General features: G+C 56.3%; 1 protein-coding gene across 1 annotated transcript in view; it reads left to right on the top strand.

Annotated features, from left to right (window-relative positions):
• The first annotated feature begins 483 nt into the window (after positions 1–483).
• The window catches only part of FGF18 (fibroblast growth factor 18), a 31,699-nt gene continuing 8,542 nt past the window's right edge, over positions 484–23,640 (top strand). The window contains exons 1-3 of the mRNA XM_030305367.2: positions 484–515; positions 689–725; positions 14,412–14,592. Of these exons, the coding sequence (XP_030161227.1) occupies positions 484–515; positions 689–725; positions 14,412–14,592 (250 nt within the window). The remainder of the gene's footprint in view (positions 516–688; positions 726–14,411; positions 14,593–23,640) is intronic.

Genomic DNA, 23,640 nt, shown 5'->3' with positions numbered 1-23,640 from the left:
GCGGCCGTGACGCGTTCCTGCTGCAGCCGCGCGCCCCGGCCCTGGAGCGCTGACCTCTGGCCCCGCACCGCCCCGGGCCCCGGCCGGAGAGCGCGCCCCAGCTTCCAGCCCCGCCGCGCATGCTGCCCCCGGAGTGAACCGAGCAGCCAGCCTCCCGCAGACGCCCGGACAGACGGACGGCCAGCAGTGAGCAAGCTTCCCCGCACCAGCCGGGCGCCTCTTGCACAGCGGCGGCCACCCCGTAGCCCCCGCGCCAGCCCGGAGGGCGCAGCGCTCGGGAGGAGCCGCGCGGGGCGCTGATGCCGCAGGGCGCGCCGCGGAGCGCCCCGGAGCAGCAGAGTCTGCAGCAGCAGCAGCCGGCGAGGAGGGAGCAGCAGCAGCGGCGGCGGCGGCGGCGGCGGCGGCGGAGGCGCCCGGTCCCGGCCGCGCGGAGCGGACATGTGCAGGCTGGGCTAGGAGCCGCCGCCTCCCCCCCGCCCAGCGATGTATTCAGCGCCCTCCGCCTGCACTTGCCTGTAAGCGCCCGCGCGCGGGGCTGCCTACCCTGCCTTGCCGTCTGTCCGTGTGCCTGTGACTCTGTCTGCCCGCCCGGCCGTTCGTCTGACTTTCCGACTGCGTATCGGTCTGTCTGTCCGCGCGCCCCCCTCCCTCAAGTCCCACTGACCACCTCTCCATCTCTCTCCCGCAGGTGTTTACACTTCCTGCTGCTGTGCTTCCAGGTACAGGTATGTGGGATCCTGACTCTGACCTCCCCCTGCCCCTGCCTCTCGGTACAGGTCGACCCCCCTTCCCCGGGCCGCGCCCCCTCCTTGTGCCCCACCCCTACTGGGCGCCGAGCCCAGTGCACCTGTTCCCAGGGCGCCAAAGGGCGGCTCCGCGCGCGCCCTGCGCCGGCGGGGGACCAGCCAAGGGCAAGGGGCTGTGCTGCCGGGCTCAGGCTGGCGCGGCCCCTGTCGGCCTCGGCTGGGAAGAGATCCCCGGAACCAGCGGACTCACCCGCTGCAATGTGCCCTGCTTCAAGCCCCCCTGCCCACAATCGGCGAGGAGTTGGGACCTGGGCATTTTTCCTGCCAACCGTTCCTTAATATCTCCGCTCGCTCTTCCAAACAAAAAAGCTCCTTTCAGCCGAATGGATTTTGAGTCCAGGGAGAAAGCTTCAGTTGTAAATTACTCTGTGGTTTCAAAGGCGTTTGCAGGAGAGAGAGAGGGAGAGAGAGAGAGAGAGAGAGAGAGAGAGCACGCGAGTGAGCGCTAGGAGACTCGGTGAGAGGTAGCAGAGACGGGCTATTGGACTGAGGGGCCATTGCCCTTGAAGCCGCTACGGAACTGGCCACGTTCTGCACACCCTTGCCCAAGGTGGTGTGGCCCTCGGCTTGTTCCCCGCCTTGCTCCCCGCTCGCTTGCTCGCTCCCTGTGAATCAGAAGAGGGCTTGGCGCTCAGCCTGGAAAGCACTTGCTAAAATCTGATCTGTTACTTCAGCAGCTTTCAGACTCGGGAAGGTCTTGGCACGCAGACAGTTGGAACGCGCTGGCTTCCAAAGCTGTGGAAATGAAGGAAAAGCGGGGGGGGGGGCAGAGAAAGAGAAGAGGGAAGGAGGGAGCGACTTCAGCCCCGATTAGAACCAGACCAGGGCTGCCTCAGCATGGTTTGGGGGGGGTGCGGCAAAGGGAAAGGGAATAGGAAGTGCCAGCTGCCCTAGCCCCCCACCCACTTAGAGCTGCAAGGGAGGGGCCCTAGGAGGAGCTGGATAGGGGCCAAAAGAGATTACTGCCCCTTACCCCCTGGGTTGAAGGCAGGTGTCTGCAGGGTTAGAGAAGATGCTCAGGTTTTAGCTTTTGGGGTTCCAGAGGTGCCCCCAAAAGACCCTCGAGCAGGGAAAATGGTGGCTCTCCCAGCTTTACGGCATAAGGAGTGTTGTGAGTGTTGAGTGCTGCTGAGACTCAAGCAGCCTCTCTCAGTGTTTGGTGTGGTGGCGGGTCTGTTTACCTCGCCTTCCACTCCTGGGAGAGGACTCAGCGTCAGGATGGACACTGGGCTTGGGACAGCTAATTGGGGCGGGAGGCTATAAGGATGGATGGATGGATGGGTGGACGGACAGACAGACTGATGGGTTCTCTCCTCCTGTTAGTCAGGCCGGGGTCCCCAGTGATTCCTTGAATCAATATAACTGGAGTCAGTAACTTAAAACTGGCTGTTTGCCAAAGCAGATGTGACCCTATGATGGCGGGGGCAGGGGTGGGAATGGCTGGTGTCAGAGAGCCAGTGCCAGGCATGGCCTGCCTGGTTTACAGCTGAGTCTCCAAGCAGAGGGCAGGTCCCAGGGTCACTCCAGGGGATCTGTTTGTCTTACCTGGATGGGAGCTCTTTTCCCTAAGTGCTGCACCTGGGAATGCGGCCGTGATGAAATGGGCGTTGGAGGCAGGGAATGGCTGTGGACTTGGTTGCCCTCCTGGTCCTGGCTGCCCCTTGGTCCTTAAAGCAGGGCCCAGGAGGGTTTGCAGTATGGTCTTTGTATTCTCTGGGGAAGCGTGAGGGAGGGAACCTGGACTCTGCATCCCACCTCCACCTCCTGGCCAGAGCTAGAGCTAGCTTCTTAGGAAAGAGCTGGGTGGGACACCTGGGTTAGGGCTTCAAGCAGGTGATGGCGCCTCCTCTCCCCGCTCTCTTCCCTCTTCCTTTCTTGGCAGCCTTTCCCCATCCGAACTGCCACCAGGCTGATGTAGTTAACCCATGGTCCATGCACCCAGAGAGTATCTAAGGACGGGATTATGGAGGAGGCAGGCCCCTGAAACGTTGCACCAAAATGGTGCTCAGATGCGCTCACATCTTCGAGAGGACTCTCAGCTCTCCATGGATTTTCAAAAGCACCTATGATTCCCAAACAATAAAGAAACGGCAGGCTTATGTCCCCACTCATGCTTTAGGGACAAAGGTGGAGTGGCCGTGAGAGGTAGAGATGAGGGGTGGGAGTGGTAGTTGCTGGGAGCTGAGGTCCGCTGCCTGCTGAGGCGGTGTTGGGAGAGCAGCTACTTCGCTGGCGGGGTGCACTTAGCAGGGGTGGCGAGAGCTCCCTTGGGGCCAGGGGAGGCCTTCCTGCATGGTGGGAAGGGCTCAGGGCTTTACAATCTGGCAGACTGGACCCGAGTCCCAGCTTCCTCCTTCCTCCTTTGTAGACCCCTGTGAGTGTTAGCTTCATCATTTGGGAGATGGGTGGCTTCGAGGCTGAAGTGATACATGCTAAGTGTGGAGAAGGGTTTGGAAACTCTCACCTACCCAGGAGGGTATGTTGTTCTGCTGGGAAATGGACACGCCTATGCCCTTCCCTTCCCCCACCTCTATGTTTTGGGGGACTGCTCCAGTCTTAGCATTAGAGTTTCTGGGCTCCTCCCTTCTCCCCAGCCATCAGTCATCAGCCCCCATCTCTAGCCACATTTTCGAGACAGCACAGTCAATGCCAGACACTGCCCTCCCCCTCGCTCCCCCCCAACCAACCATGTGGTGAGCCCCGCCCTGCCCCCTCCCCCCTGCTGGCCACCCCAGGAAGCGGGAAGCTGGGAATTTAATAAAATCCCTTCTCCATACGACTTGGGACACCACGGATAGCTCAAATCGGAAGAATTTTAAAAATTTCCGAGGGGAGCAGGCGGCGTGACCAGTAAATTGCTTTTCTGCACTTGGCTGAGCGCTGACAATGACACCGGGCTGGGCTTTTCACGCAGCTTGGCCGGCACCTGCCTGACATTGTTCCTACCGCCAGGCTCGGCTAGGTCCTGGCCTTCCCCAGACAGGCCAGGCTTGAGGCGAGCCTGGAAAGGGGGGTTTCTGCCACCCAGCCCTTGTCACTCCCAGAGCTCCACTTCCTCCCTCACCGCATGATGTGTTCAAGTTTTGAAGTTTCCTTCCACGCCCCCTCTTGGCCTGACCACCCCCCACACCTGGCTTCCTCAGTGAGGATTTGAACCTTTCTTCTAGTTGGCTACAATAGGAAAGCCAGAGACAGACTCCTTTGGGACGTGAGGATGATGGGAAGCTATCCTATTGGGTAGCACATTTGATTTCTTAAGGCAGCAATGTCATCCCTCTGTCCATCCGGTCAGGTATTCATTCAACAAACACTTGCTGGAAACCTGCTTCTTGCCAGCCCTGGGAACAACCCAAGTCAGTTTCTGGCCTCAAGATGCACCCAGGCTAGAGGGGAGAGTGCCAGATAAACCTGAGTTCCTTTAATCCTGCCTCCTGAGAAGTGCAGGGAGGCTGGCATATCCAGCCCAGGAAAACTCTAAGGCTCTTGCATCAGGAAGCTTGTTTCCTTCTTCCTACCATTCTTCCTCCTGAAGTAGGAGGGGTAGCATTTCTACTTGACAGTTGGAGAAATTGAGGCAAAGAGTGGGAAGGGGATTTGTTCAAGGCCAATGCCAAGAGTCAAGACTCTGGATTCAAGATTCTGTATGCTTTCCCCGACACCAGACAGACTTTTTCAGAAAGAATACCAAAATTATTCAGAAAGAATACTGGTGGGAAAGGAGAGTTCCAAGAGGCATGCTAGGGTTCCTCAGTGAGAGATTCCCCTGGGATTCTCCTGATGGGTCTCCGTCATACCAGATGGTCAGAGCCCGGGTAGGTGTCTCCGATGGAAGGCATCTGACTCAGAGTCTGCAGAGCCTGATTTTCCTAGAATGTTCTGGACTGAAAGGGTCGCTATGTGACAGGCAGGCACTTTCTCACATCACAGAGGCTAAGCCTCACAACCAGCCTGGCACTAGGGAATTCTACAGACAAGGAAGTGCGGCCCAGAAGCATGAAATAACCTGCCTCTGTCCACTGAGCAGGACAGAGGCAGAGCTGGCTTCGACTCTGGGTCACCTGGCTCTGGGCCCCAGGCTTATTAAACGGCAGCCTAAGGGCTCTGGAGTCCGCTAGCCTGGCTCCCTGTTGTCGCACTGCCTTACCTTTGCTGTATGACCTCGGCAAGTTTCTTAACCTCTCAGGTCTCAGCTTTGGCATGTGTAGAATGGGAAGAAAACAACCAACAAAGCGGTCCCTGCTTCCTAAGGGTGAGAGCAGGGGCCAGTGTGGAGCCTGGTCCTCTGTCCAGGGCTCTAGCCCTAATGCCTCTTGTTTGGGGAGGGCTCCCTGGCCCCCACGCCCCTGTCAGGGTGGTAAGCTCCCCTTCCCCAGGGCACTGTCTCCTCCTGGTGGCCAGGAGAGGGGAGATGTGGATTGTTTCCTTTCTGAGGGCGGGGACTTTCTGGTTCACCTCTGTGTGCTCTGCATTTCTTACCGGGTCCAGTTGCCCCCACTCGCAGACTGGCAGAACACTGCCAGGGATACAGGGACCCTGTATGCCAGGGATACAACGGTAGTGCTAAGGGCCTTGTCAGGGTGGCCTGGGCTGGGCGATAGCCACCGGGCCTCAGAAAGGGCAGAGGCCTGTTGTCTCCACTTTAGGCCTGAGTCTGGGGACTTGTTCTGAAATGTTGGTGGGTCAGCGGGCCCCTCAGGCTTTAATCAGGCTTGCTGGTAGGGGCTGGGAGGTGTTTGTTCATTGCTCTGACATCTAAATGGCGTCACGCCCATGGGCCATTTAAAATGCTCTGGTGCCAAAGATGGGGCCAAGGACAAGCCTCCTGTGGGCCACAGAGCAGAAACACTCTCAGGACCCCTGGGATCAGTCCTGGATTTGTCACTGGCTCACTGAATGGCCTCCCTCCCTGGGCCTCAGTTTACCCACCTGGGTATCAGTGACGTGAGGTAGATGACTTCCGTGGAGTTTGAACACATGGGCTTTGGCACAGGAGAGACCTCGGTTTGAATCGTGTGCTGCTGGGCAAATTTCTTAACCTTCAACAATTTGCACCTCGGTTTTCCCCATCTGTAAAGTGGGGGCTGTGAGAGATACCTAGTTCTTAAGGGTTATTGTGGGGACTAAATGGGCTAATGCACACAGAGTAGCTAGCTGGCACTCAATAATGTGTAACGGTACTCGTTAAATCAGTTACATGCTCTGTGTGTGCGTTAGGTGGGTACCGTGCTGCAGCGTGCTGGGCAAGGCTAGGAGGGACATACTCCTTGCGTCGGTGACTTCCGGGCTCCTCTTGTCCAAGTTGAGAGCACAGGCTTTGGACTTAGGCCTGCATTTAATCCTCATTGCACCACTCCCAGGCTGTGTGGCCTTGGGCAAGATCCTTAACCTCTCTGAGTCTCTGCCTCCTCATCACACGAGATATAGGGATGATAATACCACTCCCCAAAGGTGTAATTGGAATCATGTCTTAGGCCAAGTATGCAGTAGGTACTCAGTTATGGTGCTGTGCCTCAGTAGCGATCAGCAAACATTTATGGGACATCCGCTGCCTGGGTGGCCTTGGACTGGGTTTTAAAGAGAATGCCAAGAAGGCATCCAAGGCTTCAGTTTTTTCCTCAAAGTGTTCCCTGTGCAGAGACTTTGGGCCGATGCTTTGGGCAGCTTTATTTACCTCCCTCATCCCCATTCCACCTCTGCCTTGGAACCTCTTTGCACTTTGTCACTGTCACAGGCCCCAGTGTGTTCTCCGTGATGCTCACAGGGATGCATAGGAGCTCAGGCTCTGGATCTGGCCCACCAGATCACACCCCGCCTTGGCCCCTTGGTAGTCTCAGATTGAGCAAATTGCTCGGCTTCACGGTGGCTCATCTTTGTTGTGGGTGTCAGGGTAGAACCTCCCTCTTGGGGTTGCTGCGAGGGTGAATTGTGATCACCCGGGGGCACAGCACCTGGATCACTGTAAATGTTAAGTAATATGCGCTGCAGCTGGGCATTTGACGTTGGTGCGTCTAGAGGCCTGTTCCTGGAAGTCAAGGGAGGCTGGACCCATCCCGAGGGCCCTACGGCACATCGCACAGACCTGGCATGCGGGATGAATGTTGAGTAAGTGAGTGGAGGGGCCATAGCTTCTCTAGGGCAGGTTCCTTCTGGCACCAGGCATGGGGCAAGGAGACTCAGGACCTATCCCAGCCCTTGGGGACTTGAGAGAAATCAGAGGGGTCTGTGCAGGGGGACATGGGCTGCAGGGGGACATGGGCTCCAGGGTGCCATGGGTACCCTGGTGAAGGGCCATGAAACCAGACTGGGGGAAGAGGATCTGGCCAGAGAAGATGCCCTGTTTGAATCTTAGATTAAGAATAAGGCAGGTGAAGATGGTGTGAACCTGTGTGTACATGTGTGAGTGAGTGAATGAGTGTGTGTGTGTGTGTGTGTGTGTGTGTGTGTGTGTGTGTGTGTAAAAGCCATTGCAGGCACATGGAATATCTCTAGATGGAAACAGGGAACAGCCTGATATGCTCAGGGGACTCTAAGCCTGTTGGAGCACCAAGTTTAGGAAGAGGGGTGATGTAAAAGGCCATGGTAGGCATTGAATGCCAGAATAAAGGGCTTGTTTCTGGTCGGTATGCATGACCACTCTCCCCACCCACATGCTTTAAGGGACAGGGAAGTGAAACAGGGTTTGAAGGAGAGGGGAAAATAAATAAAAGAAGGGAATGTGGGTCTTTAGGGGTCCTGTCTCCTTCCCCAAGCTGGCTCCAGGGTTGACCACCAGAGGTACTCGTATTGACGATCTGTATGGAGAAGGCTGATGTGTGGGGAGAGGGGCTTCTAGTCAGCCACGTTGGGTGGCAGCACCTCCCTCCCATGCTGATGGCTTAGCCCTGCCAATCAATACCTTGGTAGCCCTGGGAGCTTAATGGACAGACTGGGGGTGGGGAAGGGCCCTTTACAACATCACCAACATCACCGTTCTGGCTGGGTTGGGTGTAGGGACTGTGACAGGATAGAGGGGGAAAGCCTGGGGCTGAAGGGGGTGGTGGGAGCGTGAACCTGAGCCAAACTCAGATCCAGAGGTGGGCTCCACCTTCCTCCTCCCTTTTCCACCTACAGATGCCGGCTGGGGAAAATCCATGGGCTCTAGAGCCAGAGATGGGTTCAGATCTTAGCTCTGTCGTTTTGTGTGCAACGTGGATGAGTCCCTTGGCCTGTCTGTGTCTCCCTTTGTCACAGGGACGGGAATCATTCTGACCAGCCCAGATTGTGTGAGGAGGAAGGAGACCTTGCTTGCAAAGTGCTCAGCTCAGGCCCCAGCACAAAGCAAGTACCTAGCAAGTGGGAGCCAGTGTTAGTTTCTCCCTCACGAATAATAAGAAGCCACAGAGCACTGGGGCTGGCAGCCACTCCTGGGCCTGAGTCCAGGCCCGCTCTCTAGGAAGAGTTTGTGGGGAGCTGCATTTTGGGACGGAGAGCAGGGCTGACTTTACCCGGGACCACTCCTGGAGGGGGGAATTGAGACTTTGGAGAAACTCTGAACGCCCTCAGCAGGGCTGGCAACATTGCTGCTGGAGGAGGAGGCAGGCGGTGGTGGAATGTGGCCGGAAGTCTGTGGGCTGCCCCTCCTGGGACGGGGAGACCCTCCCTTTCTGGGCAGGCTGCCTGGAGACAGGGGCATGGATTGTATGAGGCCTCAAGGATGGGGACCTGGGCGGGAGGGGGCAGTGTGACCCCATCCTCCTCTTGAGTAGGGGGAGTGAGCTCAAGGCCTTGAGCCCTTTCATGTTTAATCCCTGCCCCAATCCCTGCCCCAGCCATGGCTTGTGGCCAGAACCAGTTGCCATCCTGAATAGAGGTAGAGGCGGGGGTGGAGAGAGGAGAGAGTGAAAGCAGGCAAGGGTGAAGGGGTGGAGAGCTTGAGCTCTAGACTGAGATGGATTTGAATCTGGATTCCTTTTCTCAGTAGTGAGTGTCTTTGGACAAGCGATGTAACCTCTCTAAGCCTCAGTTCCCTCATCTGTAAAGTGGGTACGATAATTATAGAACTCATAGGCCCGCCCTGGGAATCACATAAGATAGTTTACCTAAAGTGATTCTTAGCACAGAGGGAAGCGCTCAGTAAGTCGTGGCGTGGCTGTTCAGAAAACAAAATACAAGAGAAAAGAAAAAGAAAAAAGTTGTGGCTGTGTTGTCTTTTTCTCTGAGATAGATTTTTTTTTTAATGTTTATTTTTGAGAGAGAGAAAGAGCATGCACGCAAGCAGGGGAGTGGCAGAGAGAGCGAGAGAGTGAGGAGGGCAGAGGATCTGAAGCAGGCTCTGTGCTGACAGCGGTGAGCCCGATGCGGGGCTCGAACCCAGGAACTGGGAGACCATGACCTGAGCTGAAGTTGGACATTCAACCAACTGAGCCACCCAGGCGCTCCTGAGATAGATATTACGAACAATCCCCATTCTGCTAGTGAGAAAACTGAGGGGTTAAAGAAATCAAACTGGGGCGCCTGGATGGCTCGGTCAGTTAAGCGTCTGACTCTTGGTCGCAGCTCAGGTCGTGACTCACGGTTTGTAAGTTAAAGCCCTGTGTCAGGCTCTGCGGTGAGGAGCCTGCTTGGGATTCTCTCTCTCTCCCTTTCTCTTTGCCCCTTCCCCCGCCAAAAAAATAAACTTAAAAAAAAAAAAAGATACCAAACCGAGTGGTGATTCAGGGTGGAGCCAGGTGACCCCAGACGTCAGTTAGTGCGAGTCATTTTGTTGTTGACTGCATGTGGTGTGTGCTCACTCGTGCTGTGTGTGTACATAAGTGATGTGTGACCATGTCTGTGAAAGGTGGGGAGATATAGGAAGCCCCCACACGTGTCTTCAGAGCATGAGTGGGTCCATGAGGCCGAGATCTTCAGCCAGAGGGAGCAGTCGTGGCTGACGGATGCGCCAGAAGGAGGGGACCTGGGTTGATGTCTGGAAGCTGGCACTGAGATCACCCCATGGAAGGTTCACCCCAGGTGCCTGAGAGAGGAGGCTCGGAAGGTAGGAGAGGCTAGACTGTAAAGGCCCCCGAGCGGGTGCTGTGGGCGGTGGGGAGCCAGGCAGAGTGTGGGGTAGGAACCGAACTCGCCTTGTGCGTTAGAGAGCTGGGCTCCACTGCAGGCCAGGCCGAAGGCGGGGGGCTCTGTCCCACCAGACACCTTGTCTGTGCCAGGCCTGGGACCTCAGTGGACCCCGGTGCGGGGAGATGTGAACCTGTCAGCCCATTGTTGCCTCTGTGCAATTCCTGGATGGGGGAGTGAATATTTCCACCGGAGGCCCAGCTCTCAGGGCAGGGAAGGGGCTGGCAGGGGGGTGGTAATTGGGAGTCTTGGGCTGCATGGGGACCCCTCTATATGCCATCCTGCTGTGGGAAAAGCTGCTTCGACCCAAAAGGTAATTTGGGGTGGGGGGAAGGCAGAGTGACAGAAGGTGCCTTCCTGTGCCTAAGGACACATCCTGTCTGTGCCAGCCCTGCTCACCTTGTGAGAGCTGTGCCAGTCTGGTTTTGTTCACCCTGCAGCTCATCAACAGCCCAGACGACTGTGTACCTGGAGGGGCGTTAGCCAGCAGACAGCTGCTCTGACTATTCTAGGAAAGGCCTGGAAGGCAGGCCCCCTCTTAGGTACCGGGGCCAAGCGGCCTGCTACCCCATGAGCAGGAGAGGAGGAGGGAGAGATTGGTCCCGAGGCAGACGCAGGAGCCCCGCTTGTCTGCGTTCTGGCTCCGTGGCCCTGGAGAGATGCCTCAGAGGTCCAGTGACCTTTGCGAAGTGAGCTCTACCTGGTGCCCACCTCCAAGAGTGGCTGAGGGAATTGTAGGAGGTACCACAGAGGGCTTCGGAGCATAGTGCCTGGAAGGAAGTGCCTAGGAAAGCCTAGCAGCTGATAGCTTTGCAGACGCCCCTTGCCACCACTCTGTTGGGCATTCTGCTTGTCTGGGTAGTAAGTGGTGGGGCTGATTTTGGCCTCTAGGTTTCCCTCATCCTCACCACAGTCATTTAGCACACATTGGCTGGGCACCTCCTGGGGCCAGAGCTGGAGACCCCCGGATGAGCTGGACAGGCTAAACTCTGGGGACACTAAGCCATTACTGTAGTGCCCAGAGGCCCTAACCCAGCTGGAGGATGGGGAGCAGAAAAGGCTTCCAGAGGAGGCACCTGAGGGCAGGTGTCAGCTGGGCAGGGGCGCAGGGTACCCTGGGCAGAGGGCCTGACCTGTGCAAAGGCCTGGGGCTCCCCAGAGGTCTTGCCCAGGAAGCCCAGGGGCCTCTCACTGCCTTTTCAGAAGGATGGACTCTGTGTATGTGTCAGAGGCCCACCCCTGCTACCTCCCTTGGGAAGAATGTGACCACAGAACGTGGCTTAAATGGTGGAAGCTGGGCAAGATGGATTGTTCCCCCCACATCCTGGAGAAGGGCCACCGGATAGCCCCTGCTGACCCTGGGTCACCCACACTGCCTCTGTCCAGTGGGCCAGGGAGAAAATCGTTAATGGGAGGCTGGCTTCTGGGGCAGGGCAGCTCCCCTTGGGGACCCAGGGTAAGGAGATTGGTTTGACCTCTGGTCGATAAGGTCTCCTGTGAGCAGGAGGAGAGTTGGAGGACAGGGAAGGAGGCTGGAGGCCTGCCCTTGGGGGAGGGGACAGGGCCGGGCTACCTCAGGAAGTCATACCAGGAAGGTTGAGGGCCGTGGGTGGGGGGGTCTTCAGGACATGCGCCCACCAGGTGTGAACCTCAGGGGCCGATGGAGCTCTTCCCTCCCTGAGCATCAGGATATGGAAGGGGGTGGGTCCCAGGCGTCAGAGCCTGGCTGTGAATGGTGACAGGGGCTGGCCACGGAGAATAGAGGAAGTAAAGGGCGTGCACCCTTGGTGGGCCTTGCATCACTGGCCATGTGGCTCGAAGCCTCAGTTTCTAGATCTGTTAAATGGAGGTGGTAAGCATCCCCATGCTGCAGGGGTGTCTGGAAGGACCGGAAACAATAGCATCTTCCCAAAGTGTGATTTGCGAGGAGAAGTGCCCTGTGTGTAGGGACAAGGAGTGTGATCTGAGGGTGTTTCCGGAGAGGCTTCACGGTGAGCCTCTTAATGCCCCTTGGGTTCCCTCACTCACACCTACTGAGAGCGTACTCTGTGCTGGGCCCTGTTCTAAGACTTCCGTGTTTCATCTGCAGGGCAGCCTGTGACGTGGTTGCCACTGTCATCCCTCTTGTTTTCTACGTGAGGAAACTGAAGTACAGAGGGGTTAGTGACTTGCCTGGGGTCTCTTAGCTAGTGAGTGGCGCACCCCTGGGTTTCGAATCTGGGACCTCCTCCTGATCGTGCCGGAGGGGCAAGTGGGGCCCAGCCAAGTGGGGCTGAACGAAGGGCTTTGGGGCCATAACTGGGGCTTACTCTGCCGTTGCCTGTACTGTGACCTTGTCAGTTTAGCTTTGGGGCCTCAGTTTCCTCACCTATAATGTGGGATGATACTTCCACCCCGAGGATGATAGTGAAGGTTAAATACTGTGGTCCTGCTGAATTGCTTGTGGGGCCCAGGCCAGCGTCAGAGGACATATGTAAGTCAGCTTGGGGACAGAGACCCTGGGCCGGGCACGGGGTGTGCGATGAGGAAAACACAGTTCCTGCCCTTGGGAGCTCACAGTTGAGAGGTGAGACAGTTGCTTGGGCAGCCCTGGTCCCTGGAGCCCTGCCCTGGACTGAGTGGGGCCATACTGTCATGGGAATGGGGTCCTGCATGCCTAACATCGTGTCAGACCTCATGGGCACACAGAACAAACCGAGAACGCTGTCCGGGCTTCAAGAATAATTCAGTTCAGATGGAATGGGGCAGATGTACATTTAGGAAAGGAAAGCATAGGAAAACCTAATTTAATACTAAATGGAATGCCAGAACTCCACATCTTTTCAATGTTCATTTGTTTATTCATCCATGCATTCAATAAATATTTGAGTTTCTACCGTGCTACGTGCTGGGGATATAGCAACAAGCAAGCAAGAGACAGCCCCAGCTTTCATGGTGCTGTCAGCCTAGTCAGGGGGAGCCAGACAAAAACCAGATAAATAGAAGTCATGTCAGGTTGGTCAGTGTTAGAAAGAAAAAACAAAGCATGATAGAGAGATGGAGAGTGACAGAGGAGTGGGGGCTGCTTCAGAGAAACAGTCAAAGAAGGCCTGTCTCAGGATGTGACACTGAGCAGAGACCCTAATGAAGTAAAGGGGCCAGAATGTATAAATCTGGGAAAGAATATTGAAACCAAGGAAAAAGCACGTGCAAAGGCCCCGAGGCAGGTATGTTTTGTGTTTGGAATCCTCAGCAACGTAATAAGGCAGCCAGTGTAACTGGTGGTGAGGGAGTGGTAAAAGATGAAGGCGGCGGGGCGGGGGCGGGGGGCTCATCATGAAGGACCTTGAGGCTGTGGTGGGGACCTTTGTCGAGATGTGATGGAAGTTCTGGAGCGTGTGAAGAGGGAGGATTATACTAAGTGACTGGGTTTGGTGGAAGACAGACTACCAGGGGGCAAGAATGGGAACAGGAGGTGGCGAGGAGGTGGCTGCAAGTTGTCCAGGTGAGAGGCCATGTTCAGGAAGTGACTGGAGAGTTATATGTCAGCATAGCCAGAGGCCGCTTCCTGGAGGATGTGGTCAGACATGAACTAAACCTCTGGGGATACGGGGACTTTTGGTGGGAGGTGCAAAATGAAGTCTTCTCCAAGAGCGGCCAGCGGTGTGGGCAGATGCTGGGCGAGTGTGGGTGAGCATGAGGACTCTCTGGACATGGAGAGGAGAGTCCCCGGCTCCTGGGGAAGAGTGACAGTGGATTTTGGCCCATTCCTTCCCAGGGTGATTTGGCAGCCTCTGTCCTTCCCTGCCGTGCACCCAAACGACAGTGATATGCCCCCCACGCTTCTCCCATCTCCGTGTCCATGTTGGTACTTTACTCCCCACTTGCTCGCTTTATCCTCATGGCCACCCTGGAATGTGGTCGGGGTCGGGGCTCCGCTCTGCTGTTTTACTGGGAAGGAGTCGGTGTGGCCAAGGTCAAATGCTCTATGCTGCTTCCTTTAACTTGGTGCTGTGGTGGAAAGATGGCAAGTGTTGTTGTCCCGTAGACCTAGGCCTGATTCTTAGCTTTGCCACTTCCTGGCTGGGCCCCCTCGGTCAACTTGCCTCACCTCTCCGAGTCTTGGTTGCCTCATCTGTGAAACAGGGGTGGTGGGGCGCCTGGGTGGCTCAGTTGGCTAAGCGTCCGACTTCGGCTCAGGTCACGATCTCACAGCCCGTGAGTTCGAGCCCCGTGTCAGGCTCTGGGCTGATGGCTCAGAGCCTGGAGCCTGCTTCCGATTCTGTGTCTCCCTCTCTCTCTGCCCCTCCCCCGTTCATGCTCTGTCTCTCTGTGTCTCAAAAATAAATAAACGTTAAAAAAAAAAAAAAAAAGAAACAGGGGTGGTAACAGGGCAGGTATGAGTCTGGGCCAAGGCCTCATACAGAGCCGGCACACGGGGGCTCTGGCTCTTTGCTGTGAACGCAGCTCCTATCTGCAGGGGACCTAGGACCTCCCAGGTAGATCACTGATGCCCCTTTCCCTGCCCAGGTGCTGGCGGCCGAGGAGAACGTGGACTTCCGCATCCACGTGGAGAACCAGACGCGGGCTCGGGACGATGTGAGCCGTAAGCAGCTGCGGCTGTACCAGCTCTACAGCCGGACCAGCGGGAAGCACATCCAGGTCCTGGGCCGCAGGATCAGTGCCCGCGGCGAGGACGGGGACAAGTATGGTAGGTGCCGGCCCCGCCCCCCTAACTGGGCCCCTCTGAGACCTCAGGTTCAGATCCCAGCTCTGCCGCGTCCTGGCTGTGTATCTTGCACCTGGCACCGAGCCTTTCTGGCCTTCAGGTTCCTCATCTGTAAAATGGAGCTGCAGTAAGTAGTGTATCCCCTGAGAGCCTTTGTGGGGCACTAACTGAAGCTGTGAATCAAAAGTACTTTTGCCGGCAAATGCCAGTGGTCGTGGGTAGCTGCTCCCCATGGCCTTGCTTCACCAGCCCCAGGTTCAGGTGCTTGGAGAGCGGGGAGTCTCTAGGGAATGTTATTTGGGTGCTGCCGGTGGTGCTGGAAATCGGCCTGGGGTGAGGGTGGGTGCTCCTGTGTGCAAATGGGTGTGTGTTCTGCGAGCTTGAGCTTGAACACCTGTGAGGAATGGGAGCGCTCGCTCTTAGCACCTTGGGCTATGGTCCCTTTGACCTGCCCTTGACCCCGGAACTGTCCAGCCCTCCTCTGAGATGTTTGGGAACCATCACTCGCCTCATGCTGCCTCTGCAAGGGGGCTGGGAGGAATGAGACACCATGACCCCCTTCCCTCCCCAGGCCCCCTGCCCACAAAGACCCTCAGCAGTAAGAGAAACAGGACTCCAATTTCCTAGAGCTTGGAGTGGATCTTGGGAGAGGCACTGAGCAAATACTGACCTTGCCCCATGGGTTCTTGCCTTCTTAGGCCAGGATTTGGGTGGGAGGTGTCCCGGGCCCCGGCCTTGGGCAGGGGAGCCGGGGCTGTGGGTGGCCAAGGCATGGGGCTGGGACCGGGGTCCTGTGTATGCACTGTGGGACTGCCAGCCTAGGCTTTTCTGGGATGATGCCCCGCCTGCCCGCCGGCCCCTGCCCATTGCAGTCAAGACGTGACAACAAGACAAATAATTTCTTGGACCTTTTATCTTGGACACCATTTATTTTCCCTCCGCCCCAGGGCAGGACTGACCTCATGGTAGGGCCCAAGTGCGGCAGCTGCACCGTCACTGGGGGCTGGGGCCGGCCAGGCCGGGCAGGGCTGGGCCGGGCTGGGCTCCCCGTCTCCAGGCCAGCTGCCTCCCTTCTCCCTGTGCCATCACTCTTTACTGCCTCCGTTCCCCTCCCTCCCTCCCTCCCTCTTTCCCCTTCTTCCTTTCTCAGTCTTGCTGCTGGTGCTGCTGCTGCTTTCAACCGGCCCCTCTCTCTGAGTCCTTCTCCTATCCTTCTGGGTACTCATCCCTTCCCCTCTTTGTTTCTGTCCACCTCTTCCCCCCACCTCCCCACCATCTCTGCCCTCCCTGCCTCCCTCCCTCAGACCACAGCTCTCCAGTCCCTCCGCCCCACCTCTCTCAGGTCCTCTGCTGGCTGCCTCTCAGGGGCCTCTGTCTCTCTGTGCCCCCCGCTGTGCTGGGCAGACCCAGGTGGTGCTTTTCCCTGGGATCTGCTGTCCTCTTGCTGCCAGGGAAGGGGCAGCTGGCCGGCCGGGCGGGAGGAGGGTGCCCTCCTGGGGAGTCCCCGGAGCTCTCACTGGCCCCTCCAGGCTGGGAAGAGTAGAGGGGGGTCAGACTCTGGTCTGAGCCATCTGTCCACGCCCTGAGACAGGAGGTAGGAGCTCGGGAGGGAGAGGAGCCCAGAAATGGCCACCCCCTCACTCCAGAAGTTACTTGCCTCTTGCTTCCTCTGCCTCAGCCAGAGACTTAGGGGATCTCACCTGCTGCGTGACGTCAGGCAAGCCCTTCGCCTCCTCTGGGCCTCAGTTTCCCATCTGTACAATACAAGGGTTGGACCAGAGCAGTGCTTCTTAAACATGAACATGCCTGTGAATCACTCAGGGACCTTTTTAAATGCTGATACTGATTTGGTGGGTCCGGAGTGGGGCCTGAGCGCTGCATTTCTAACCTGCGCCCAGGTGGTATGCAGGGACCGCACTTTGAGTATCCAGGAACTAGCCTGTTTTGGCTTCTCCAGCTCCACAAACCCCAGATTTAATCACTCTCTCTCAAGGAATATGTTTATCACTCCTCCACCCCCCTGACACCCAGGGCAGCGTGGGGCTCTGCTGACTGCAGAGGCTGCTTCATTTAAGTGTCGCATTAGAAACGCAGATGAGGCGAAGGGACCCCATCTGTGAGCCCTGGGAGAGGAAGTGAGACAATGGAGCCAATTGAGGCTTCCAATCTAGATAATCAATACAAATATTATTGGGAGGGTGATTTATGTGGCCAAGCCAGCCTGGAGGATGGGGCTGTGTTAGGGGCCTGCCCTGCCTGTGGGGGGATGGGCAGCCAGTAGCCCCCAGCCAGGCCGGTGGCGGTGGGGGGGGGGGGCCTCCCCGGACAGTCCGAGAGCCTGCTCCCTCCTTCTCGGGACTCTGTGCAGCTGAAAGAATGATGCAGCCCACGGCTTCCATCTACGTGCAATTATAATGCAGTCGGGGACTTACGGCAAACACCAAGTATAAACAGAATCCCCATGAACACATGGAGTCTGGAACCCCGACAGACACTCATGGCCCCAGATTCAATGGCGTCCAGAGGTGGTAGACTCTGGGCGGGCCCAGGGCACAGGCCCACCTTAGTCTGGGTGCCCTGCCCAGGAGCTCTTGGCCTGCCGTCCCCATGAGGAGTCTTTGGTGAAATCTGCATGGAGGGGAGCACACCCCCACACCATGCTGCTCTGCAAGAGGGTCTCCCCATGACTCCCTAAAACTTTCCCAGAGCATCTGAGGGCCCTGCGGGTGGGCCAGGCTCTGGCCAAGAATGGGAGCCAGGAAGTTGGAGGTTTAAGTCGTGGGACACCTGGCAGGCCGGTGGCTCAGGACCTGATCACCCTGCCCACCTGGGGTTCTTACAGCAGCCTCTCCCCTTCCGGCTCTTGGTCCTGGCCCCCTCTGCCTTGTAGGCAGTAACCATGTTGAAGAAACAGCACCAGACCATGCAGGACACCTGGGTTTTGTTGCAGCCGTGCCACCGAGCAGCCCGCGGAGCTTGGGGCAAGCTTGTCTGGCTCCGGGCTCCACTTCTTCCCGTGCCAAGTGAGGGTGAGAAAGCCACACTCCACCTGCCTCTGGGATGGATGCACTTAAGCCCCAGGTGTGGAGGCATTAGATCCTCTTGGCCGTGGGAAGCAGGGCTGACAGTGACAGAACTGGCATTTTAGAAGGGGAGGGCTGGGACCAACTGAGTCTGTGCTCAGGGAGCAGGGAGGGACCCTGTCACCGGGGGTGGTGGCGTGGAGGTGACTCTGCTTTGATATGCACCCTATGATTGGATATTCCTGCCGGTTTTCATTTGAAAAAACGGTTTTTCTACTTGGGGGAAAAAAAATGGTAAGCACAAACCCAACATGTTGCAGAAGGCCAGTCTCCCAGGACTGACTGTGCTCGGAACAGCCCCTGGCAGGCCACTGGAGGGACTGTGTTAGCCAGGAAGGTGATCTTTGGAGGAGTCGAGCAGGTAGACTCTGGAGTTGGACAAGATTTGAGTCTAGCTCCCCCACTTGCGAGCTTGAGACCTAGGATCTGAGTTAGCCTTTCTGGTCCTGTTTGCTCTTCTGTGAAATGGGGTGATGGGAAAGAGAGCATATCTAATGCTCAAAGATTGTATGATTATTAAAGCAAAAATATAAGTAATAACTGCTTGAACTCGGTGCTGTTGTATGGAGGTGGGGGTGCCATCCTGGGCTCTGGTGGAGGTTCCCCTCTCAGGAACTGATTCCTGGGGCTTCCAGAAAGAACCTTGTCTCTCTCACTCATCAGTGGGGCCCTGGCAGGTCAGCTGCAGGCTTAAGAGGCTTCTTCAGCACGATTCCAGGCAGCGGGACTGGCCAGACAGCCAGAGGAAGAAGGGTCTTTGGACCTTCTTGTTGGGTGTGGTCTGCTCTTTTCTTAGTTTGAACTGGGGTCCCTCACTCACTCGGCACAGAATTACTGAGCCCTGGGGACCCGGTGGTAAGACACACCTGGTCCCAGCCTTCAAGCTGCTCCCAGGCCAGAGACCGTGCTCCCTCTCAGGGGTTGACTCTGAGTAGGAAGAGTCTAGTTCTCTAACCTCCAAGTGTGACCTTGGGTCCTCCTCATTCCCTCCGTGAGCCTGGGCTTCTTCACCATGAATGGGGGCTGGGTGCGGGGGGTGGAGTTAGCAGTCCGATGGCTTCCTCGAGAGCTCAGGCATGGATCAGTCTGTGACTCCAGCTGTGGTATTGCTGTGCGGGATCATGAGGACTCAGCCTGTCCCGGCATAGGCCTGCTGAGCTGGGCCAGCCTCCTGCGTCCCTTGCTCAGCCTTGCCCCTCTGAGAACGTGAGCCCCTTGGAAATAGTGACCCTTCTGCATGTCCCCGTGTCCAGTACAAGGCTTGGCAGAAAGCAGGTCCCCACTTAAAGGTTGCTGGATGAACGTATAAAGTAATTGTGGGGCGACTCAAAGCATAATCGGGGACTGACTTGTGTGGCTCACATCGAAAGACATGTGGGGTGTTCCAGGGCTTTTGCTGAGCAGATGGCAAGAGTCGGGGTGAGGTGGGGTCCTCTGGTCTGCATTTCCTTCGCTCTGGCATCTGCTGGAGGGCTGTGGTGGAGAAACGAGCAGCAGGGACCCCCTACTCTCTGAGTCTGACGCCCATAGCCCCTTCTCCACATAGCAGTCTGAGATGTGAGACTGTGTCACAGCATTGTCAAAGGCGCTTGTCTTACTGAGATTAAAATCCCAGTTCTTGGGTCAGCAGGAAAGCGCGGAATGGCCTGGCTCCTGGCTACCACTCAAGCCTTGGCTGCACTGCCCCTTCCTTGCCCACACAGCTCCGGCCCCAGCCCCTCCCTGCCATCCCCGGACCATGCCAAACATGTCCCCGGCTAAGGCCCTTTGCATTTGCTGTTCTCTTGACCTGATGAGGCTCTTCTCCCAGACACCCTCATGGCTTGCTCCCTGACTTCACTCAGGCTTCTGTTCAATTTTCTTCTTATCAGAGACTTCCCGTCTCTGTCTCCTCCTGGGCATATTTTTGTTCCTAGCACTTATTGCTACTAGATATTCTATTATGTATTTGGCTATTTGCTCTCTGTCTCTCCTGTTACAATGCAAGCTCCTCGAGGTAGGAGGCTTTTGTCTATTTTGTCTGCTGCTGTATCACCATGCACAGAGCCAACCACAAGCAGGTGCTCAGTAGACACTTGAGCCCAGTGAATGCATGGACGAGCCATGTGTGCATCTGGGAGTGCTCCCCCTGGGGCAGGTGCCTGACACAGAGCTCAGGCACTCAGAAGATACTTGGCAAATTAGTGCTCCTTGCCTCTCCTCTGCTGTCCTCTCGTCCTCCCTCCCATCCTTCCAGCCTGCCAGCTCTGTGTCGTGCGGTGGGGATACAGCGAGCCACAGACCTGGCTTCCCCTAGGGCTTTTGCAGCTGGGAAGGGGCATTAAAACCCCTGCCCTTTGAGCTCATGTCCCATAACTTCTGTCCCCAGTGAGGAGTGATCCCCCACACCTCGCTGACTCTGCAGCTGAAATGACCATACTAGAGCTATGGCTGGGATTAAATATAGCTCCTGATCAATCCTATTGATTTTTTTTTCCCTGTTCCTTTCCAGCAAGCCCACGTGGCCTGCAAACCTCCTTGGGGGACTTTAGGAGAAGGGGACTTTGGGAGAAAGGCTCTGTGTGTGTGTGTGTGTGTGTGTGTGTGTGTGTGTAGACAGTGATGTGGAGACATCTCCAGAAAGCATCTTTTTCCCCACCCCTTCCTGTCGACCTGGTCCACCTTCAGAAGGGAGGAAGGGAAGACTGATTTGCTATGACCTCCCAGTGCCTTTTGTGGCAAGGACATTTCCTCTCTGGAGGACACCTGGACAGTGGCCAGCATGCAGTCAGCACTGGAACCGTAGTGGTGAGCCAGCTGCTGGTCACCTCATGCAAGGTCCAGGTGGCTCCTGGCTCCCGTACTGCTCTTGCAGGTCTTGGGGGGTTTTAGCCTGAGGCTGGGGAAAAAGAAATCCCCATTCTCCAGCTTTGTTCTCTCGGGTTTCCTCTCTTTGGTTCCTGTCTCCTGTGTCTCTCTTTGTACTGTGTTTCTCTCTGGTTTCTGGCTGCCTCTCTGTGTCTTTCCCTGCTGTTTCCTACCCTTCAAGCCAAAAGTCTTCCAAGTGAGGCCCTGGATCACATGTTGGGAGGCCCCACTAGGGAATCACACTGGAATCAATCAATCAGTCAGTCAACGTCACTTGCCTTTTCTCCACCATGGCTGGTCTGCGTGATGTCTGTCGCATTCTGCATACCTCTGAATCTCTCGTCTGCCTCAGACTACCTCTGGAGTGACTCTGCCAGTGTCATGGGTGTTTTTTTATAGAAAGGGCTCTGTGGGCATCTCTACCTATAGCCTTCTGCCTCAAGAAAGTGAGGTCAAAGCAAAGAGCTTCCCTGGCTTGGTTTACTCACCCACTGCCCCAGGAAAGGAACGGCTGCAGAGGAAGGGTAAAGCGAGGGGTGGACAGGGCGAGACCAAGTCTTGTGAGTTAGCCTGCCTGGGTTGTACCTCTGTCGCTGTGTCACCTTGGCACTCAGTTTTCTCACCTGTAATATGGGGATGAGGATAACAGTTCTAACCTCAGGAGATTATTGTAAGGATGTTTTAAGTGACAGGATGCATAGAGGGGAGTTAGAACAGTGGCCACGACATTATAAGCTCCAAATAAATGTTAGTTACTGATACTTTCTAGAAGGGCGGAACTGAAAGCCAGTGACTCGGAGGTCACTAGGCCTGGCCCAGAGAGGAAGAGGGTTTTTCCCTTTGTCACACAGCGAGTCTCCTGAGCCTGGGGACGGGTGGGTGGGAGCTCCGGGTTCTAGCGAGAGCAGGAGTAGCACTGGAGGACACCAGTGGGGAGCAGCGTGGCCAAGGGTGTTGACTGTGGCGTCACACTGGCTCCCAGCATCTGCCCCACTTTGACCAGCTGTGTGCCTTTGGGCAAGTCCCTTCACCTCCCTTCACCTTGCTTTCTTTAACCCTTAAATAGTATTACTCATATCTACTTCACAAAGCCATTTATGCATTTACTAAAATTTACTCATTGGTCATTTACTACAGGCCAAGTTTGGGCTAGGGGCTAGAAATCACAGTGGTGAATAAGACAGATAAGCCCTTGCTCTGGTGGAGCTTACCTTCCGGTAAATAGAGACAGACAATCTAAAAAGGTAGCAACTAAGACAACTTGGAGAAGAGCTCTAAGGAAAATGGAGCAGGGGGTGGGTAGAGCTGGACTGGGGAGGGTGGTATGACATTGGACCGTGTGGCCAGGAAAGGCCTCTCTCAGGGGGTGACATTTGAGTGGCAACCTAAGAGAAGAGAAGCTGCTGTGGGAAGATCCAGGTAGAGGGAACAGCAAGTGCAAAGGCCCTGAGGTGGAAGTGTGCTTGGTATGTCAGAGAGGAATAGCAAGGAGGCTTGCTGACTGGAGGGCTGTGAGTGAGGTTGGGATGTAGGAATGGTCAGCAGGGGCCAGAGCATGTGTCCCATATGGGTCCCCATGAAGAGGCTGGATTTTCAGCGAGTTGGAGATCACTTAGGAGGCCTCTAGCAGGGACGAGAGAGAATTAATTTTATATTTTTAAAGGATCTCTCTGGCAGAGGGAGGAGGCTGTTGAGTTGTGCAGTCTGGAGGGGATGCCTGGAGAGGAGGTCTGATGAGTGGAGCCAGATAAAGTTCCAGACTCCTCCTGCCTGGCCTGGTACAGGCCTCAAGAATGGAACTGAGCCCAGAAGAAGTCTTTAGCTCCCGAGAGCTGCATGTTGGGGGCTTGGGTCATGAGAAGGGGGAGCGTGATGCTGAGGATGAGGTAGGCTCTAGAGCAAACCTGGCCTGGGTGGGTGGGGTCTCTCTCTCCATCTGTCTCTCTTTCTCTCTCTCTTTCTGAGAATTGCTGCCGCTATTACTCCCCACAGACTTTACATAATTCTGGCCCAGCTCCCTCCTCATTATGTCATGCGCTGAGTGGAGTCTAGGTCACTGCAAGGCTTGCTGTGGTCGGGGAGAACAGACTGCTGGCTCCCTGGCATGGCATCTGGAGCAGACCTTCCCCAGGCTGGAGTGGGGGTAGCGAGGTTTGTGGGGGTGGAGGTGCAGCCCAGCTCCAGCCCTAGGCCTTTGGGACAGCTCAGGCAAAGGCCGGGGCTTCCTGTGCTGGGCTGTGGCTTACGAGCACTGGGGGTTGGGGGGCAGGGAACTACATCTCCCCAGAGTTAGGGGCCCTGCCCTGGAGCCCAGGCCCCATCAGAAAGTCAGGTAGACCTGCTGAGTTGCTCCTTTGAACCTCAGTTTCCTAAACTGTAAAATGGGGACAGAGACACCCCAGCTCGTGGTGATGTGTGACTTCAGTGGGCTCACGTGGGAGCAAGAACGGTAGGAAATGTTCTGAGGACGGAGGTCTAGGCACATGCGGGGAGAGGGGCAGACAGAGAGGTCTGGGGTTGCCTTGGGGTTGCCTGGGCTGCGGTCCTGGGGCCTAATCCCCTTCCTACATGCTGCCTCCCATTTCTACCCCTCTTCAAGGCTCTGCCCCAATCCGGGAGAGAATCAGAATAGGCTTGACCCCACCCCCCCCACCCCCCACCTTGCACAGGTAAGGAGACTGAGACTCAGAGGGGGCTGTGACTTACTCAGGATCACACAGCCCAGCATGGCAATGATCAGACCCCATAAGTCCCAGCCCAAGGCATTTCCTGATGCACTCACTTCTCAGTGTGAGATGCCTGCTACCCTGGAGGATGCTGAAGAAGTTCAGGTCAGAGGGCGTGCCTGGGGAGGCAAGTCTGGCTCTATTCTGCCCTTTTACACACATCTGATTTTTTCCCACTATGGTGCACGCGCATGCGTTTGTGTATGTGTGTGTGTGTGTGTGTGTGTGTGTGTGTGTGTGTGTGTGTTAGGGGAAAACAGTTTTGTTTTGCAGTTATTAAGAAATGTAAACAATAGTTACTTGCCTTACCTGGCTTCTGAGTACAAGGGACTAAGCCCTTCTGCCTTCATGTTGTGGAATCCTCACAATAACTT

Source organism: Lynx canadensis, chromosome A1 (genome assembly GCF_007474595.2).
Source record: "Lynx canadensis isolate LIC74 chromosome A1, mLynCan4.pri.v2, whole genome shotgun sequence".
NCBI lineage: Eukaryota > Metazoa > Chordata > Mammalia > Carnivora > Felidae > Lynx > Lynx canadensis.
Note: the sequence above shows the minus strand (reverse complement) of the source record. Positions and strands in the feature narration are given on the sequence as shown.